A 16,287-nucleotide genomic window follows, 5' to 3' on the forward strand; every position below is an offset into this window, starting at 1 on the left:
AATGGGAGCCAGAAGCCTGAGTTTCTGCCCATTAGATACTGAGTGACCTTCTCTCTCTGTGACTCAGTTTCCCCAGCTGTAAAATGAGGGGTCAGACTAGATGATTGCAGCAATCTTTTCCATTTATAATATTTTGAGATTGTGGGACTTGAGACTCCCCAGAATGCATTTGTAATAATAAGAGGAAACTTTTTGCCTTCAACAAGCCTTTCTAAACACCCACAGGCGTGTGCACAATGATTCTCACATATACGACCCCAGGAAACTGGAACGCTTAATTACAAACAGAACAGAGTTAGTGAGATCCAAGTCATTGGGTTATTTTACAAGCATTCCTTCTATACCTACTCACTTCTCAGACTGCTGAGTGCTATGTTTGCATCTGAAATCCCTGTGGTCAACTGAAGCAAACATTGCCAACACTTAGTAGGACTAGTGGCCATGGACCCTCTTCCATACAATAGGCAAGTCATGGCCCAGAAAGGAAGCTGGTTTGAGGTCACAAGGCTCAGAATGAGAAAGGAAATCACTTTTTTAAAAATGTAACAAGCGATAGCCTCAAGCTTTTGCCCCCCAGCCAATGTGTCCAAGCTTTTTTTTTTTAATTGGGCAGACCTCTTCAGTGAGCCACGCTACCACATCTGCCTCCATCTAACTTTCTTTTCTCAATTTTAAAACATTTTTACTTTAAATTTTTAGCTCTAAATTCTATCCCTCCTCCCCCTCTCTCTGAGATGGTAAGTAATCACATATAGGTAATACAAATGCAATGATGCAAAACATTTCCGTATTAGTCATTTTGTACAAGATGACTTGAATTTTTAAAAATGAAAGAAAAAAGTGAAAAATAGCCTACTTCAGTTTGTATTCAAACAATCTCAGTTCTTTCTCTGGAGGCAGATAGTATGCTTCATCATTAGTCCTGTGAGATTGTGTTGGTGAGAAGAGCTAAGACATTCACAGTTCATCATACAGTATTGCTATTACTGTGTACAGTGTTCTCCTAGTTCTGTTCCCCACCTAACTTTAGATGCTATCCATCTAGTCCAATGATTCCCTTTTACAGAGGAAGAAGTTGACACCCAAGAGAAATGACTCGTCTAAAGTCACATAGACAAGCAAAGTGGCAGAGATAAGACCTGAATCACTATTTCCTGATTCCCCCATCTGGTGCTCCATCCATTCAACTAGTTTCCTCCCATTAAAAGTAGCACATAACTATTATATCTGATTGCACAAGAAAGTGTAAATCACAGGAATTTCCTGGTGGGCTGTGAGCCACCACAACCCAGTGTCAGCTCTGTTACTAAAGGAAGGAACATCACCAGTCTCCCGAAAGTCATCAGAACAGGGCTGTTTACCAGCCGGTGTCCATCTTCAAATAGCTCCAAATGACAGGGGGATGCTGGCCAAAATGAGATGAGCCGCTATCTTCCTCAGACATTGTCTGGCAATTAAAGGCTGGAAATCACAAGGCAGGCAACAGGGCAGTCATTTCCCAGTAAGTGACAGGTACCCCTTTCGAGCCAGCATTGTTTTGACTGTCCCATTAATAGTCAGAGGTCCAAGGCAGAAATGTAACAGCAAACTCATGGGATCTGGGCATCAATGACAGTCTATGCAGGGTCCCTAGAGGTTTCTCTGGTAGAATTTATATTTATAATATGACTAGGTTTATATTTGGGTTTCTGGCCTGAATTAATCATTTACTTAAGACATTCAGGAAAAACCAGACATCACCTCATTGGTATTGTATCCAAAGCAGCACCCCATCTCCCCTTCCAGCCTGAGGAAGTTATCCTTGTTGTGCTCAGCAGATGCATAGTCTCATGCTTCCATCCCCGTGGGCCAGGGATCTGACAAACTTGATAACCACTGCCCCAAGTCCAGCTTTTGAGCAAATCCCAAGAGCACACCTGTTCATCCTGCACCCCAGGGCCATTGTTTGGGATGCTATATATGAAAAGCCTCAGCTACATGGAAAAGACCAGGATCCAAATCCTTTTCACGGCACCATCAATGTTAAACATGACTCCAGCTTCAAGACTCAAATTTTAAGGCCATGCAGTTATGGCATTTCCTCTTCTCTGCAGTGACTTTAAGTGAAAATCCATATGGTTCATAAAATCTAAATGATCATGCCATTTTTCCAGTTTTAGACATCAGTGCTATCAGTTCCAAGTAACGTAACCAGAGATCCTCTCAACAGTATATATGGCTCCCTATTACCTTAGATACAGGTCTTTTAAGCCCTTCACAATCTGGCTCCAATGTTTCTTTTCATCCTTATTATACACTCTTCCTTTTCACAGACTTTTTGGTCCAGCCAAACTAGTCTTCTTGCTATTATTATGTATAACAGTCCATCTCCCATCTCTATGCAAAGGCATAGGGTGGCTTCTATGTCTGGAATACATTTCCTCCTTACCTCTGCTTTTTAAATTCCCCAGTTTTCTCCAAAGCTCGGATCAAACACCACCTCCTATAGAGTCTCTTCCTTGAAACCTTTAGCTCCTATTGCCTTATTATTACATTTATCACATATATGTAATATTATATGTTCCTCATAATTCATTATGAAGTAGGTGGGAAAGTTATCATTATTCCTATCTTACAAACTAGGAAACAGACACTAAGAGGTTCTGTGATGAACTGTATCACTTCAATCTCTTAGTCGGTCTTCTCATTTTGAAAATGAGGGGCCTGAACTAAATGATCTCTCTAGCCCCTTCCAAGTAATATTCCATGTTCTAATCTGGAATTATTTGGGGAAAGGGTTATTAAGCTGTTTCTATCCTTTTACCCAAGTACAATATTCTATGTTCTAATCTGGAATTATCTGGGGAACGGGTTTCTAAATTCTTTATATCCTTTGACCCAAAAGGCTAATCTGAAGTTACTAAACTGTTCATATCCTTTTGATCCATGATCCGTACTACTGGGCATATGGCCCAAGGAGGTTAAAACAGAAAGGCTCCAAATATGCCAAAATATCCTTGGCAGTACTTTTGGTGGCAGTTATCAGAAAACAAGAAAAAGAGTGGGTACTCATTGATTCCCAAGGAATGGCTCAAAAAATTGTGATCCACAGATGTAATGGATACTATTACACCTAAGGAAATAAAGATGAAAAATTAAAAAGAAGCACTGGAACTTTATGTGAATGTTGCCAAGAAAACCAAAACAAAATAATAAGAATAACAACAATAGCAACAATAATATTTATAAAGAGCATACTATGGGCCAGTACTGTGTTACATACTTTATATCAACCAACTTCATCCTCAGAACAACCCTAGAAAGTAGGTGCTATTATTACAGACAATAACTACAGTGATGTAGGTGAGAACAATACTGATAGCTGAAATAAAAATATACATCACTATCATCATCATCATCACTAGCATTTATATAGATATTTAAGGTCTGCAAAGTGCTTTATAAAAATCATCTCATTTGACTCACAACCCTGGGAGGATAGATGCTATTATTATCCCCATTTTACTGATGAGGAAACTGAGGCAAAGATTTTAAATGACTTTCCCACAGCCACACAGCTACTATGAATCTAAGGTTGGATATGAATTCAGATCCAATTTCAGAAACAGCCCTATCTGCTACATATCCCTTGCTGCCCCTGGTGACCAATAACTCCAGAGAGAAGATGAGGAAAAACATCTACATAACAGAAAGATTACTGACTACAGACATATATAGAGCATATGTAGGTTGGTTTTACCTAAATGTTTAACAAAAGAGGGATCTATGATGGTGGAGTGAATAATATTCAGAAATGATCAAGGTATAAAAAATAAAGGCCATCATTGAAACTTTTTTTTAATGCTATGTTCTAAGGTTCTTTCCAGGTCAGACATCCAATGAATCTAAATTTTTTGATGTCCCCACCCACGCTGAAATTTGTTTTGTTGTTGGTTTTGTTTGTTTGTTTTTTACATTTGCTCATCGGTGTACATATTGTTGACTCCCAGGAGAAAGTCAGCTCCTTGAGGAAGGGATTGTTTTCATTCCCAGTTCTTAGCATGGTGTTTGGCTTAAAGTAGCTGTTTTTAATAAATGCTTACTAAACTGAATTTAATTGAGGTTATATAATACATCTACTGTCAGGGAGCCTCAGGCTGGTGGATCTCTTGAGCTTAGGTGTTCTGAGCTAAAGTGGGCTAAGCTAATTGAATGTCTTCACTAAGTTTGGCATAAATATGGTAAATTCCCAAAAGCAGGTGAAGGGAGACCATCAGTTGCTTAAAAAGGGGAGATTCTACCCATGTTAGAAAAAAAGCAGGCCAAGGTAGCATGGAAGCATGCTGATCACAGTGGGAACAGATCCATGAGTAGTCCCTATATTTCCAGCCCAATTAAGAAAGGAAGAACTAGTCTTTTAAAATAAAAATAAAAAATGGATGAGATGGAATTGGACTCATCTGAGATCACCCAAAAAGTTAGTGATGGACTTAAATCTAAAGCCAAGTTCTTATAACTCCTAATAGTATCTTGGGAATACACCGTTGTAGCATTTGTAAGGAAGGATGCAAATGGCATCAGCTACTGGTGGGATCTTGATAGTTGTTTTGTTAGGAGCTTGCCCTAATAAGTTTTTCTGTTACTGATGAGGAGAACCCCAGCTCACCCACTTGGGACTTCTAGGAAAAAGGATAAAGTCAAGCAGCTAAGAACTTCCTGGAGAGAAATAAGAGACACACCCAGTGGCTGCCAAGGAAATATGAGACGTGAACAATGGTACAAAGTGCTGAAAGGCCATGGGGACTGACCGTAGGAAATGTCAGATGCCTGAAGCAGGAGAGCAGTGTCTGAGTCAGTGGGCCTTTGAGATCACGGATCTCACAAAGAACCAGAAGATGGGAAGCAAAGAAGGCACCTCTGGTGGCTCTGCCAACCAGACTCCTGCTATATAAGTGTCTGATCTGGGCATTTGGACCTGGATTGATGTCACATGTAGAGTCGACTACCATTATAAGGAGAGGCTGCTTTATCAGTTGGATTTCCATTCTAGAACGCCAAAGAATCAGAATAACTGTGACCACCTCTTAGAAGGCTTGTTCTCCAGGCCTCCTGGAATATATAGTTATCTCTTGCACGTCAGCAAGTAAGCATGCAGGTCATGGCAGCTTCCCTTGAAAACCAGCTTCCCCAATGATTTACAAAGAGAGAACCAGTTACATCTTTATCTAAAAGGACTCTCTAAGGGCATGGATTCAGGTTCAGGGAGATCTTAGTTTCTAAAAACGTTCAGAAAAAAAAATTGGATCCATCTGATCTTAACTTGAGACCCGCCTCTCTGAAGAGACCACACTCCAACTGGTGGAGAACAAGGGTAGGGCCAACTCGGAGACATACCAAGAAGATATCACTCTTCATGGTGTCCATCATGCCAGAAAAAGAGAGGACACCATTCATTACAGGTGACTCTGATTGTAGGAAGGAGAAGACTCATATTCTCACAAAGGAAAAATTGTTTGTGGTAGATGGAGAAAACCCAGAAAAGAAACTGTCTTGTAGCTGGAAAGCTTAATTAGAAAAAAACCACATAAGAATTTCCTATTATGCCCAGATGACCCTTTTCCATTCACCCTGCCCAAACTGTATAATCCTTATCCTAGATTCTCTCTCCCTCTCCCTCTCTCTCCCCCCCTCTCCTTCTCCTTCTCCCTTTCCTTCTCCCTTTCCCTCCCCTTTTGCCTTTTCCTCCCCCTCCCCCCTCTCTCTCCCTCCCACTTCTCTCCCTAGTAGACCAAGCTCCATGATATTTAGACTGGATTGGGGCCAACAGGGAATTCAAAATGTATATTGTTTTGCCAAGTATTTTTTTCCAACCACAGACACCTTTTCTGAATTTAGAAAGACAAGTCATCGTGTATCCAAGTGAACAGGTTTATCTTTTTGGTTTAGTCATGAGCTCCCTTTTTACCTGAAGAAAGACCAGCACTCCAACCTGACCATGGGGAACTCCTCCCCAGGTTAACATGGACCTTTGGGACAAAGTGAGAGACTTCTCTGCACCATCTGTTGATATTCCAGCCCAGATTCAGGGTTGGACAGATCAAAACCACCACACTCTGCTTTATAAGCTGCTAGTGTAGGAAAACTATGTAACTCACACTTCATCCATTAGACAGGGCTGCAGCCCAGAGGAGAGAGGCCCACAATATTTTCTTGGGCCAAAAAAAATCAGTGTTTCTCCATAGCCTGCAGACAATCTCAGCTTCTTGTCTGATTCTGTCCCCTCCAGGTTTGTATGAAGAGGGTTGGAACTAGCTCTTCCTATTGCACTGCTCTACCCTCCCAAGACTGAATCCCCATTTTTCTCCATCTAAATTCTCAGAAAATAAGGGTAAGTGGAAGAGATGATTTTCCCCCTCCCCACTACAATGCAATCACCATCAAAGGAAGACCAGAGCTGAAATCCTGAACAAAGACTAAAGAAGAAGCTAGATGGGATGGCAATGGTCAAAATCACAGATTGAGTCGGCAGTTGTAACCACAGCTGGAAATTGAGGCATCAGTTCCTTGATGCCATCATTGGACATGGCCATTATTATATCATTAAAAAAGAAAGTCTGTGAGCTGGTCTGAAGTTGCAAATCATTAGATTCACCAAAAAATATCTATTGAGCACCCACAATGTGGAATGTTGGGAGGCCCTAAACTCAAGGTGCTTATGACTTAGTTTGGAAGGGGGGGGTCCAATAGATAAAAGATTAACAAGAGAGAAGAGTAAAGGGCATTCTAAGAATGGGACCAGGAAGGAATCAGGCAGAGGTTATTACTGTCCAGAAGAGGAAACTGAGACCCAAGGACAAGGAAGGTCACACAGCTAGATGTTTGCAGAATATCAACAAAAACCTGAGGTTCTTAAATACCAACCCAACTCTTTAAGCCCTACTTATGCTGCCTCAATGTTCCCTCATCCAAATTACAGAGCTGTGGAGAAAGTACTAGGTATTAACAAATGGTGTCCAGACACAAGTCACAAGTTCTTCTAATGACTGGAAGAAACGACAAAACCACTTACCTTCCGGCCAGTTGATCCTGGAGTCCCAGTCAGTCCTGGTAAGCCTATGTCTCCCTGAAAATACAAAGTGGGGTGATGCTATAACAGCTATTCTGGCCATCTCTGGGACACATGAGAGGAAGGGATCACCTGGAGGATCATCAACCTCCCATGCAGCCATTTGTCTTTGTTTCATAGGCTCCTTTATCCTGTCAGGAAAGTGTCATTCTATGTACCAGATACATGACATTTTCTCACTTTATGGCAACTGTCCAGAGAACTGAATTATTTCCTACTTTCTTTGAAGCACACACCTTTAAAAGGCATTCCATCCAAGTCTCCAACAATGGTTCTCTCCCTAGTGAGAAGTTTAGATACCAGACTGCGATATCTTTAACAGAGGCTAAATTCTACACCTTATAATGATATCCAAAGTGGAAAAGAAGTGACCAGTTGCTGCTAATTCCCATGAGGTCCATAGGGTTGGGATTTTAAACAAAGACTCCACTAGTCTTGCTCTTGCTGGAAGGGTTTCTGGGTAGCATCCAGAGGGAAGCCAGACTAACTAACTGTAAAGTTCTTTCCCTTATATATGAGAAGCTGAGTGATCTTGTTCCTGGCTATTTAGGAGGAGAGTTGGATGGCAGAGCGGGGAGTGGATTTACAGGTTTCCGGTGCTTCTGGGTGATTACCACCCTCCAACTCCTTTGGTTTATTGGGGACGTTGTAGGGATGGATTAAATCCTCTGGCACATGTCATTTCTATTTTATGACTTCAATGTACAGAATCCCAGGCCTCCCGGCTTTTCAGACTCACAGAGCCCTTTATTATGTGATTTAAGTGATCGGACTGATGGTTGCCTTTTCCTACATAAAGGCAACTAACACACAGTTCTAATAACTAATGAAAGTGGAGAGCTTCGGGCAGGGTTTCCCACTGCAGCTGGGAGAACAGTATTCCCAGGAACATCTGGAGGAAAGGCATGCTCAGAAAAAGGGGCTGAGAGCCTTATGCTTCCCCAACTTTGGTGTCAGGGAAGCAGGGTACAAAGGAGAAAGGAAGCCACACAAAAAGGTATTCACAAGATATCCCAAGAGTGAGAAGGGAGCTCAGGGGCCGCCCATAATACTTAACATAGAGATCATAGGAAATCACTGGCAGGACCTTAGCAAGACTGTCTCATCACCTAATCCAGCTCTTTGATTTTAAAGATGCAAAAAACCCCAGGTGAAAAAAGTGAGAAGCATCATACCTATGAAACACACAGCTTATAAATAAATGTCAAAGCCAAGATTCAAACTCACCAAACCAAACTCTTTCTATTGCATTAGGTGAGCCAGACTTCCAGGATGCCTCCCAGAAGGATGACTGGCAAAGCACTGAGGATTTAACAAAGATGCGGGGCTGCTGCTTAAATGATGGTCTAGGAAAGCTATTTCACTGGGTAACTCTGACAGCTTTACAAATGAGAGGCAGTCCGACCACCTACATGTGCTTTTTCTTTTCAGTTAACAGTCTGCCTCAGGAAGAATGTAGGTAGAAAGTCTACATAATCAATATTTTGCCTTGACATAAATCATCACTTACCCAAACTGGGAAGGTGAATACATCTTAGAAAGGAAATTAACATCTCATAAAGCTGAAGATAATTGCAGCATTTTCTAGTTTGGGGCTGCCTGGAGGTATCTAAATCGGTACTCTGGGGGTCTGAGGCTCTTCCTAACACCTGAGGATTAATGGGATTTGTATCTGCTGAGTTAGGTGGTAAAAACAAACAAACAAACAAACAACCTAAAGCCTTGTTAACATCAGCTGATAACACCAACCCTTTCACCCCCACCCCCAGATCAGAGCACCTGAGAGACCTACCTTGTCACCATCATAGGCCTTTCCAGGGGATAGCCCAGGATCTCCTTTTTGTCCCTATAACAACAGAAAAAATTCAGTTTGTGACCATGTTAGGAAAGGTTCCTTCCCTAAAAGCTTGGCTCTGACATGTCCCTTATTCTGAGAAAATGGAAGCTCCCTCCAGTCCCTCCCACATACCTCCTGACTGAAAGAAGGGCCTCAACTACTCCACCTGGCTTCTGGCCAGCTTCCTCTCTGTTGTCAGCCTATCAACCTGGGCCACCACTTGCCCTCACCTCAACCCAGCTACTGAATCCTAGCACCTTCGAGCTTCATCTCCCCTGATGGTTCTCAGTCAGGTTCCCTGTGAAGCAAGAAATACCTTCTGACCATCCCCCCCAGGGCATCTCAAGCACACGGTGGTCTCCAATCTACTTGACATGATTATCCTTTAATTTGTTGGTACCAGCAAGTTAATACCCCTTCAGCGGCACACTGTGCTGCATTAGGGCTAGCACAATCATATTAATAATATCTGACACTTTTACAGGTTTTGGAATATAAACATTACTTTCCTCATAATAAACCATGAGGTAATACAACTATATTATACTAGTTTTATGATTTATATTTCCATATTATATTTATATTATACTCACTTTAGAATACTAAGGGTCTAAAGAGTTTATGTAACTATCCCAAAGTTGTAGAATATGTTTCAGACAAAAGATACAAACCTAAATCTTCTGGCTCCAAATTTAACACTCTTTTTTTTTAAACAAACTTTTGTTCTCCAAAATTGTCTTGACTTTATTGTATGTTTGTAGACACATATGTATATATTTAAATACCTAACTATATTTGCTTATATATACATATAATACATATAAATACTTGTATATACCATATTGTGTAGTATCACTATGCAATAGTTTTTCAGTTGCGTCTGGCTCCTTATATCTCCACTTGGGTTTGTTTTGTGGCAAAGATGCTCATTTTCCAGCCCAGGATCACATAGCCAGTAAGTGTCTGGCTCAGGAAGATGAACCTTCCTAACCCCAGACCTGGCACTCCACCTACTGTTCCACCTAGCTTATATCTAAACACATACACATGCATATTTGTGTGCCTATAGACTTGCGTGTGCACATAACATATGCACATGTATGGATGAATAGATATTGAATAAATAGCCTATGAATGTACCTATTTTCCCCTATAAAATGTAAGCTCTATTTTTTATCTTGTATCACCAGCACCTAGCATGCCTAGCACATAACTGGTGCTTGATAAATGCTTGTTGATTGATTTTAAATTATTGTCAATGAGCAGGGTCCAGATTCTAAGATATTATGCTGCTGATTGATGGCACAGGGAGAAGCAGTTAGTCTCTGAGATGGGAGGGAATGCTTTTCACAGACTGATCCAACATCCTCTGTGAATAATAAGCAGAAACATAGGATCTAATAACCTCAAGGTTTGGTTGAGCATCCAAAAACAAGTGGATGTTCCAAAAACACATAAAACACTCGGATCAGCAGGGAGCATGGAAAGGCAGAACTCAATGCCTCCTTAGCTGGATCAGTTGAGAGTCATTCCCTAATGCCATCACTTTTGGTTGTTCCTAGCTTATTTGAAGGGACCTTAAGGATACAGCACCCATAATCTCTTTGGAAACCCACCTATGCCAAGATTTCTTTATTATAATTTTTTTCCCGAATAACAAACCTGAAGTAACACCCATTCTTTTTTCTCTGTCATTACTGACTGGGCCTTAGCTATATGCACTTTGATTTTTAGCATTTTTTTTATCCTCCTGGATAAAAACTCACATTCAAATAATTTGGAATTATTCAAAGAAAGTGACTATATCAAAGCAAGTATCATATGCAATGAGGATACACGAGAATGTTTTCCAATAAATACAAGAGTCAGCCAACAAGGCCCACTCTCCTTCTATTATTTATGTCTTTCACTAAGACAAGAGAAAGAAATTGAAAGCATAAAAATGGATAAAGAGGAGAAAAAACTATCCCTCTTTGCTGATGATATGATGATGTACTTGGAAAATCCTAGTGAATCAGCAAAAGTAATAATTGAGATAATGAATGGCTTTAGCAGAAATGCAGGCTACAAAATAAACTCTCAAACATCAACTGCATTTCTAATAAAATAAGAAAATCTAAGAGGCAATAATAAAAAAGGAAATTCCATTACAAGTAATTACAAAATGCACAAAGTATTTGAGAATCAATCTACCAAAGCACACAAAAGACTTGTATAGATTCAATTACAAAGTGTTCTTTAAAGAAATAAAAGACAAATTTATAAAGGATTATTCTTATTCCCAGAGAAATATTCAGTACACCAACATAATACCAATGTAATAAAAATAACAATACAACCAAAGTTAACTTACAGTTTTAATGTCATAACAAATATCAAAAGAACATATCATAGCACTTCATAAAATAATAAAATTCATTTGGAAAAAGTAGGAATCATACATCCAGATCTTAAACTATTTTATAAAGCAGTAGTCATAAAAATCATTTGGTATTGATTTTTAAACAGCAATCAATGGAACAGACTAGAAAAAGGAGAATAAGAAACAATGGAACTCAATAACCCAGTGTTTAATCATCTCAAGTCATAAATTACTTAGGAAAGAACTCCTTATTTGAGAGGAAAACTGCTAGTAAAACTGGTATGCATTCTAGCAGAAATTAGGTTTAGCCCAACATCTTATACCATATTCCTTAATATAGTGTAAAAGGATACATGACCTAAATATTAAAGATCATACTATTAAAAATTAGAAAAGAAACAGATCATAAACTTTTCTATGGGTAGGATCAATTAGTCAATTAAATATTTGTTAAGTGTTTTCTATATATCAGGTACCAAGATAAGAACTGGACATACAAAAAGAGGCAAAAGACCTTTCAAAAAGCTTACAATCTAATGAGGAGGTAACATGCAAATAAACATGTACAAAAGCAAACTATATATAGGATAAGTAGGAAATAATCAACAGAGGGAAGGTACTAGAATTAAGAGGTCAAGATTTCCTTTATCTGGCAATTAAAAAAAGCCAAAGAAGGCAGAGTTGAGGAGGATGAGCATTCCAGAATGTATTGAAGAGTATGTGTTGGGGAGTGAGGGATAAGAATACCAAAACAAGGTAGGAAGGGGCGAGATTATGAAAGGTTTCAAAGCCTTCTGTCAAAAAGATCATTTTGTAATTAATCCTAGAGGGTAATGGAGGAGAGAGTAGCAGAAGATATCTGAGTGATAGGAAATGGGAAAGAAGTTCACAGAGAATGGTTTCAAATATTTTTGTTGTAAAATATGAGGCAGGGTTCTCACCTCAGGGTGGAGAAGAAAGAGAAAGTCATAGGAGATCTTAGGATGAAAAGAGCTACATGAGTTGCTGTGGAAAGTGGGATAATGAGTTAACAAGGGAGATATAGAAGGATTGCCAAGCAACAGTGAGAGCCATGTGAAATTGGGTAACAAATTTAGAATGGACTCAAAAGAGTTGTATGATTTTTCTCCACCTTTGTTTTTCAGCATGATGTAAAGGAGCAAAGGAGATGATTGGTGAGCTAAGGCTGAGGCTCAGCAGGGCACAATCAATGAAATTATGAGGATGACAAGGATTCAAGAAAGAAGGACAACGTATGGTTGAATTGGTTCACTAAGGGTTCAAAATGGATAAAAGGGTGAACTAATGAAGGGAAGATATCCTGGGAAAGAATTGAAGGGTAAAGGATAGGAGATGTGTATTTAACATATCATGGGACAAATAGACTTATGATGGAAAGAGTCATCTGCATCCAAAGAGAAAACTATGGAGACTAAATGGATCAACACATAGTATTTTCACGTTTCTTTCTTCCTTTCTTCCTTTCTTTATATATTTATTTCTTCCTTCCTTCCTTCCTTTCTCTCTTTCTTTCATTCTTTCCTTTCTCTTTTTATTTTTCTTTCTCTCTCATGTTTTTTCTTTTTAGTTAGTAAAAGAATTTGGTATCTAAGATACATAAATAATTAAGACATAATATTATATTTAATATATGTATATATATACATATATATATATATATTTATGTGGCATATCACACACATACACACATGACCAAAAACCATTCTCTAGTAAATATGCCATCAAAAGATATGACTAGTTCTCAAAAGAAAAACTGCAAACTCTTAATAGCTTCATGTAAATATACTCCAAATCACTAATAATAAGAGAAATCCAAATCAAAATAATCCCGAGTTTACAAACTCACATTCTGCAAATTGACAAAGATGACAAAAAATGGCAACAGTCAATATTGGGAGAAATGAAGGAAGATAGGCAAACCAGTGCATATAAATCAATATGACTATTTTGGAAAACAAGTTGGAGTTATGTAAAGAAAGTGACTAAATGTCTACACTTTTTGACCTAGAGATCGCCTTTATGCTTCCAGGACTTATACCTCACAGAGGCCATTGAGAAGAACCACTCCCACACACATATACACATTGCCTCTGCCACATATACCAAAAAATTTGTAGCAACACTTTTGTGATTACAAAGAATTGGAAACAAGCCATTAATTGGGGGATGGTTAAACCTGCTGTGGTACAAGAATACAATGAAATATTACTCTGCTGTAAGAAATGATGAATGTGATGAATACAGAGAAGCATAGAAAGGCCTATGTAAATTGATGCAGAGTGAAGTAAGCAGTGAGAGAAAAATAATATACACAGTGATTTTGCTGATAAGCCATATCCAATGGACTCGTCCATATATCTTAGCAAAGATACTGGAGAGGTTTGCCATTCCTTCTCCAATGTGTCTCCATTTTACAGATCAGTGTCTGCAGCAAATAGGAATTAAGTGACTTGCCCAGAGACACATAGCTAGTAAATGTTTAAGGCTGGATTTCAACACAGGGCTAGGAAGGAAGGAAGGAAGGAAGGAAGGAAGGAAGGAAGGAGGAAGGAAGGAAGGAGGAAGGAAGGAAGGAAGGAAGGAAGGAAGGAAGGAAGGAAGGAAGGAAGGAAGGAAGGAAGGAAGGAAGGAAGGAAGAAAGGAAGGAAGGAAGGAAGGAAGGAAGGAAGGAAGGAAGGAAGGAAGGAAGGAAGGAAAGAAGGAAGGAAGGAAGGAAGGAAGGAAGGAAGGAAGGAAGGAAGGAAATAGAAAGAAAGAAAGAAAAAAGAAAGATGCTGTGCATTCATAACAGCCAAGTCTCAAAGAAGATACACAAGAAGGCATGATTCTACTATTATTGCAGAGATGGAGATGAGGGATGTAGAATGATGTGTAGAATATTAGACTCTTTTGAGGCAAGCAACAAGAAGAGATGCCTGGAACATAGTACCTGCTTAATAAATACTTGTTGACTGACTGATTGATTGATGGCTGAAATGTTTTCTCCATTCTCCTCTTTTTTATTCTTTTATTGTAAAGGGATGGCTCTCTGGAGATGGAGAGACACAACAAGAAGCTCACATGATGTAAAATGAAGATATCAATAAAAATTTATTTTTTAAAAATCACGTCCAGGCTTCTCCACTTTATCTCAAGCCAAGCATATTACGTTAGTTTCTCTTCCTTCTTTTGAGCTCAGCTATTCCAACTTCTCGTCTCTACAGCACAATGGAATGTTTTCTGACTCATTCAGAATATCTGCGTTCAAATCCTAGCTCAGATACTTAGCTATGAGACCCTGGGCAAATCATATAATCTCTGCTAGCTTCATTTTTTTAAGTAGATAATAATAGTGTCTACCTCACAAGGTTGTTATCTGTAAAGTGCTTTATGAAGGTTAAATGCTCTATAAATGTTAGCTGTCATTTATTCTTAGAAAACTAGAGAATGCCAGAACTTGAAGCAATACCTGGACTGATCTCTTTATAAAATAGATAAGGAAAATGAGACCCAGAGATCAGAAGGTCCAAGATCACACAGTTGGTTAAGTTAGGGTCAGAACACAAATATTCTGACAGTTCCCTCCCCTCAGTCATCCCTCCAGATGGCTTGTGTTTCTAGTAATGAGATGCCCAGAAACAAACACAGGATGTCAGATGTTCTTCCCAAAGTATCCTAAGGGAAGAAAAAGTATTTCTCCATCCTCCTCTGATAAAAATTCTCTAAACCTACCACCCCTTCTCCACTTTCCAACCTAACCCTTCATCCCTCCCCTCTCTCCCTCCTCTAGAGCTGCACCTTCCTTCGGATGTAGCTGGATCAGGTTACCGGCTCAACCTTCATTTCTTAGTTCCTATTAACTTTCAAGCTTTTTACACTGATTCATTCCAGATTACTTGTTTCTACTGAACCTTGGCACTTTGCATACTTCTGCTCTACAACCTTAAACTGCATTCTGCCCCCCATCACTACCCCCCCAAAACTCTGTTCCTGTTGGCTAATTCCACCCACAGTTCCAATGCCTTTTATGTTCACATCTCGGAGCTTGCTCCTGTGTCACTGAAGATTTATTAATGGACAAAAAAGGATGCCAGATTCTACACACACACACACACACACACACACACACACACACACACACACACACACACACACATCTTCCCCTTGCCAGTTAAGGGGGGATTTTCTAGACTACTAGGATACCTTAGTCCCAAGAGGGCATGCCAAGGGAACATCCCAATGAGTATTCCAGAATCATATGCAGGGGAAAGAAAAAAAGAATAGGACACGGGGGAAAAGGGAACAAGCAAAGAGAAAGCATTGCGAACAGTGGGGAGCAATAGAGAAAAGGCCCCCAGTAGTCTTGGGATATATACAGTATGGTAGAAAAAGAACTAGGCTTAATGCCAGAAAACCCAGGTTTAAGGCAGTCCCTTTCCACCACTTAATAGCCAGGTGAATTTGGACAAGTCATTTAGACTCTGCATGTTTAGAAATAAAACTAAGAAGGAAATAATTTTTTTTCAATTAAAAAACTAAGAAGAATCCTGGCTCTGTTATTTACTGCTCATATGACCTAAGGCAGATGACTTCATTTTTATAGGCAAGATGAGAGGGTTGGTAGACATGATCTAAAACTTTCAGATCTAAAAACTATGATTACTATTACTAACACGTAATCACGCCACATTTTAAGAACATATATGTTTGTTCTTCCAAAGATACCTCCCCCAGGTGTCTCTTGAAATTCCAGTATTAGAAATTCCTGTGAATACGCCTAGGAAAAGAAAGATACCACATTGTTCTATTTGTCAGGTGCTTCTCAATAGGAGTATATTCCAAAGCTTTTCTTCAGGTAAAGCAAGAAGGGAATAAAGGTTCTAGGTCCAAAGGAGTGGAGGAAAGAGCTCCACAGGAGAAGGAAAGGGGAGGCTGGAGGGGGTCAGAAATAACTGAGCGGGATCCTGATCTTGGGCAATCTCT

General features: G+C 39.5%; 1 protein-coding gene across 3 annotated transcripts in view; it reads right to left on the reverse strand.

Annotated features, from left to right (window-relative positions):
• Nucleotides 1–16,287, reverse strand: part of COL27A1 (collagen type XXVII alpha 1 chain) — a 234,859-nt gene that overhangs the window by 178,040 nt on the left and 40,532 nt on the right. For all 3 annotated transcript variants that reach the window (XM_074293625.1, XM_074293624.1, XM_074293623.1), the window contains exons 6-7: nt 8,898–8,951; nt 7,049–7,102 (exon numbers count right to left, since the gene is read on the reverse strand). In XM_074293625.1, coding sequence (XP_074149726.1) covers nt 7,049–7,102; nt 8,898–8,951 — 108 coding nt within the window. The remainder of the gene's footprint in view (nt 1–7,048; nt 7,103–8,897; nt 8,952–16,287) is intronic.

The sequence above is a fragment of the Sminthopsis crassicaudata genome, chromosome 2, assembly GCF_048593235.1.
Source record: "Sminthopsis crassicaudata isolate SCR6 chromosome 2, ASM4859323v1, whole genome shotgun sequence".
NCBI lineage: Eukaryota > Metazoa > Chordata > Mammalia > Dasyuromorphia > Dasyuridae > Sminthopsis > Sminthopsis crassicaudata.